Here is a 4890-nt window from a genome sequence, read left to right as displayed (position 1 = left end):
ATACATATCACGTAGGGAATTCTAAAGATCTTGTGAGGTTACAGAATAGGAAAATATTTCATAAATTCCAGGTTCCATGGAATTAAATAACCAATTCATAACAAGATTGTCATTAGCAAGCCACTCAACATATTTGGGATCAGCAGGGTCAGGGGCCTTGGTTGCACTATTGATATAACCTAGTTTAGAACGGCCTCCTAAAGTAACAGACTGCCCTAGACCAGGGAAGATAGTTTTTCTCATTTAAGAGAATGGAGGTGAGCCGATTATGCACTTCACTAGAGTGTGAAACAGTTTTAATGCTATTAGATGTAGACATGATAAAGAACAACACAGTCAGTCTCAATGCACTTATCTGATATTAGGTGAGGCAGCGAAGAAAGCTTCAGGAACCGTAGATCAACCGATCAAATCTTCCCAACGAACGCAAAACCAGAATTTCTAATAAAAAAAATGCAAATTCGAACGATGCCTTGGATCATTCAACCTGCTTTGATACCATGTTTCAATATCACACACACAAGTAATAATGGAAGAATAACAGAAGAAGAGAGAAGAGAGAAGAAGAAGAAGAAGAAGAAGAAGAACCAAGAATTAACGTGGTTCAGTTACAGTATGGAACCTAGTCCACGGAGATAACTCCCCCATTCAACTTAACTTCTTGGGAGAGGATTCATTCTCTTTAAATAGAGTTAGAGGAGATTTGTTACAATCACTATTTTGATAATTACAATCACCTCTCAATTCTATTCGATTCCCTACCAAATCAGGATTAGAGTTTCCTTTAATCTCGCCAACAAACCCAAAAGCCAAATTAAATATGACATCTTGCTAGCTATTTAAAGGTTAATTAATATTATATATATACGTAATCATGCAAAATGATTGATCTAAACATAAGACTACCATCATGCATGCCTCAGGTCAAGCTGGTGGACTAGACCGTGGGGGAAAGGTTCTTTGATTTGTATTTGATCATCTTAATTAATATATGAGACATCTTTCACAATTTGTCCCTATTTTCCAATATGTTTGGACATGAGAATACAAGTAGGTAGTGCTCTTTCTCCCTTAATATTAAACTATGAAGTAAAACTAGTCAAGCTAAATTGCGTCCAAGATAATATAAACCCTTTCCCAAACAAGACGAGTTGGTTTGAACTCTAGATGTATACCTCAAAATTATAATATACTAATAAAAAAGGAAAGTAAAGAAAAAAAAACTAAGGACATACCTCAAACATGCATTACAAAACAAAGGTTAGTATGCATATAAGATGGTAGACAAAAAAATTAATTTGAACTATTGTTGTCAGGAACTAATAAAAATCCTAAATGTGGAAATCACAGAATTGCCATCCTAAGTATTTAATATGCAAAATTCATAATTATAATACTAAATAAAATGAAAATGGCATGTTTAAATATGAACATAACTTGTACTAATATAACAATGGATATAATAAAAAATATTCTACCCTAAAAGGCTATTAAATTTGAAATTAATTATATCTAAAATGACTAAATTACCCTTTAATGCAAAAAACCCTGAAAATACCCAAAAATGCTAAAAAAAAAAAAAAGAATATGCAAGAATAAATTAGAAAACACTTAATGCATGCTATTGACTGTTACCATGAACAAAACATTAATTTGGAAATTATGCAAAACATATCATGCCCTAAAATTATCTTGATTAAGATGCACATGCTTGTAAACATACCAAAAAATGCATGTGAATACCTAATCTATTATGGACTACAAAATATCACGGCTAACACTAAATTTCAATCTGTGTTTAATTGTGGTTTCTTGGTTCTAAATTGTCCTTGAGCCTCTTAGGAATGTATCTAAGCCGTCCATGGGTCGTTTTTAGCTTATTTGTTCAAGGTTTGGTCATTGGAACCCTCAGAACGGAAGACCCCAAATATCTATAAATTCCAAAAAATTGACATCCATCGAATACATTTTTTCAAGTTCTAATGGAGTTTCGTCGATGTCATAAAAATACCACTGTATCACTAATTTTTGGAGCATTTTACCCTCCGACAATAGCGATATCACCAATCCACATTAGTATTAGTATCTATCGATAGTATCAATACGTATACATTGGATACGATAAGTTGTGACATATATTACATACTAATCGTTTATTGCAAATAATTCCTAAGATTTATGCATATGGTCGGCATTGAATTTAAATATTAAAATACAGTTTTAGACTTAATTAATCATCCTTCCTTCTATAACTTTAACTTTTAATATTAAAAAAAAAAAAAAAGGTGGGGGGGGGGTGTGGAATAAATCAGCCTCCTTTTATCTTTTTCTTTTAGGGTGCCAACCAACTTGTGTTTGGGCATGAACAATTCAGCATAAGTAGATTTTTTTTTTGGGGTAAAAATCAGCATAAGTACGTAGATGAATTTCTAATTTATTAACCTTACATATCTCTTAAATTTAAGGAAGAGACAGTTGGGTTGTGGGAGGGGGAGGGGGATGGAGGGAGGGCAATTGATCTCTTACCCAAAGTAGCGTACCTGATGCTAAAATTCATTCCTCACCTTCTTTTATAATACTACTAATGCAAAAGCATACGAATCTTATATGGCTCCATAATGGTCCTGCCTCCTAGGGGAACCAATTTGGGTTTAAGGGTATAGTATTATTCTTTCCACTTGCCACCACCACCACCGCTGAGGGACCTCATTGAGCTCTTCGCATAGACAAGAGAAGCTACTCCTCTGCGGCATCTCTACCTGCAGCCTGCGATAGTGGTGCACGGCATTAGGGGTGTCAATTCCAAGCTGACCTGATCGTTTAAAACTCAAATTAGTCTGGATTAACCCGACACATTTATTAATCAATCATTTTAAGTGCAAAGTGCTATTTGATCAAGACTAATGATTAATAACATGTTATATTTAAAGTCCATTTATAGCTTATTTACTTGGTGTGACACGGTTAAGGACAATTTAAAACCCGTTTAGAAATAAATGTTTCATTAGCTCATTTATAACCGTCTAAAGTCTATTTAATCTGATTATTAATTGCCCAATTAAATACAAGTACCAGATTGATCGTTTATAAATAGGATCATCATAGTAGATGTGGACCGATTACTTAATTGGACTGGTTATACGAAGTCCTAAAGTGGAAAACCTCAATTAAACCCATTGGAAACTGACCCAGTTAGGCTGACTGATTGACAGTTTGACACCCCTACATGGCTCCACCTCTTCACTAGTGGGAGGAATGTCCAACAAATCATCGGAGTGGTGACCCACTAATGATCCATCCAAGTTGCTTCACTGACGGCCGCAGGGAGAGCTGTCGCAGAGGAATTTCTCCGGTTTTATTTGTACTTTGGTCAAGCCATTGACTTTTTAGAGTTTTAAGTTTGGACCTTTTCACATGTGATAGCTGCAGATACCCTTGGAATCAAATTGTGTGGGACCCACTCCATGACTTCTGGCACTCAGCACTCTGAGAGGACCTGCTGATGATGATATTTCACACCAAAATTCAATACATTGGACATACACAACCATAGAGTGTCGTTGAAGGACTCTCCTCTCAATCTCTCAATCCCCTAAGAATAAAACTTATCAGCTAAAGCTATCATAACTAGTTGCAGAAAAAACTAAGATATGGGTACTGAACAATCACCACAAAAGACAACAACAGTAGCATCAGCCCCAGAAGAAGGGAACACTAGTTGGGTAGATGCAGAAGGTGGTGGAGTAGCTGTTTCTTCAGTTAATGGAAGGCAAGGGACTTGGAAGCACGCCGCCTTCCATATCGCTACCACCATCGCCACTCCGGCAGCTTATGCGCCGCTGCCGTTTGCTCTTGCTTCTCTGGGTTGGCCTCTTGGTAAATTTTCTTCAACCCACCTAACATTTCAGAAAAATTTGTTATGATTGAAACCCATATCACAAAAACCCTTTAATTGATATTCTTACCTTCCAAAGTACTTAACAAGAGATTCTGAAGCTTCAAACTTTCTAGCCCATTTCACTGACTAAATCTGATATCTCTGGTTTGGTTCAGGTGTAAGCAGTTTGGTGGCTGCAACAATAGCAACATGGTACTCTAGTCTTTTGATTGCTGCTTTGTGGAAGTGGGATGGGAAGGAACAAACTACTTATAGACATCTTGCCAAGAGTATCTTTGGTTGGTATCAGCTTCTCTGTTTCTGTGTAATCTGATTATATAATTCTACTTGATTGTTTTTATGGAGAGTTTCTTATTGGTATTAAGCAAGGAAGGTAGTCTACAACATAAATTAATTACCCAATCTTGAAAGGAATACTTGCCTTAATTGTTTTAACAGATTTATCAGAAAAAAAATAGAAAATCTCATCTTTCAACAGAAAATTCAGATTCTGTAGATTTTTTCTTGATTAAAAACCGTCGTTGGTTTATGGTGTAACAAATGGAAATTTTCTTCTTTTCATCCTGTTCTCTACCATCCAGGGACAAAAAGGGCTTGAATTTGAGTCTAAGCATTCAATGCCATGGAAATGTAAACCTCTTCATGTTATTCTCATTTCCACATCTTTTAATTTATCAATTGCTCTTTTCAGATAAAATATTCAGATACAGGTGAGCTATATGTAACATGGTTAGAGCATTTACAGTCATATTCAGATGTTCTACTAGTTGTGCTTATGTTCCTTATGTTTTCTTCTTAACTGCCATCATCTTTTAAATTTTTGAAGGGCCCTGGGGTTACCGGTGGGTTGCATTTTTTCAGCAGGTGGCTTCCCTGGGAAACAATATCGCCATCCAAATTGCTGCTGGAAGTAGCCTGAAGGTTAGTAGATTATAAACTCAATCAAGATCTTTGTCACAGTTCATACTATTAACTAAGAAATGTAAATCCTC

The 4890-nt window shown here is 35.8% G+C and overlaps 1 protein-coding gene across 1 annotated transcript in view; it reads left to right on the top strand.

The window, feature by feature from the left end:
- Window positions 1-3617: 3617 nt before the first annotated feature.
- Window positions 3618-4890, top strand: part of LOC122066930 (GABA transporter 1-like) — a 2884-nt gene continuing 1611 nt past the window's right edge. Inside the window, exons 1-3 of the mRNA XM_042630761.1 lie at window positions 3618-3876; window positions 4054-4176; window positions 4725-4819. Of these exons, the coding sequence (XP_042486695.1) occupies window positions 3651-3876; window positions 4054-4176; window positions 4725-4819 (444 nt within the window). The 5' untranslated portion in view covers window positions 3618-3650. The remainder of the gene's footprint in view (window positions 3877-4053; window positions 4177-4724; window positions 4820-4890) is intronic.

Source organism: Macadamia integrifolia, unplaced genomic scaffold (genome assembly GCF_013358625.1).
Source record: "Macadamia integrifolia cultivar HAES 741 unplaced genomic scaffold, SCU_Mint_v3 scaffold264, whole genome shotgun sequence".
Classification (NCBI taxonomy): domain Eukaryota; kingdom Viridiplantae; phylum Streptophyta; class Magnoliopsida; order Proteales; family Proteaceae; genus Macadamia; species Macadamia integrifolia.
This window is presented reverse-complemented; position numbering and strand designations above follow the sequence as displayed.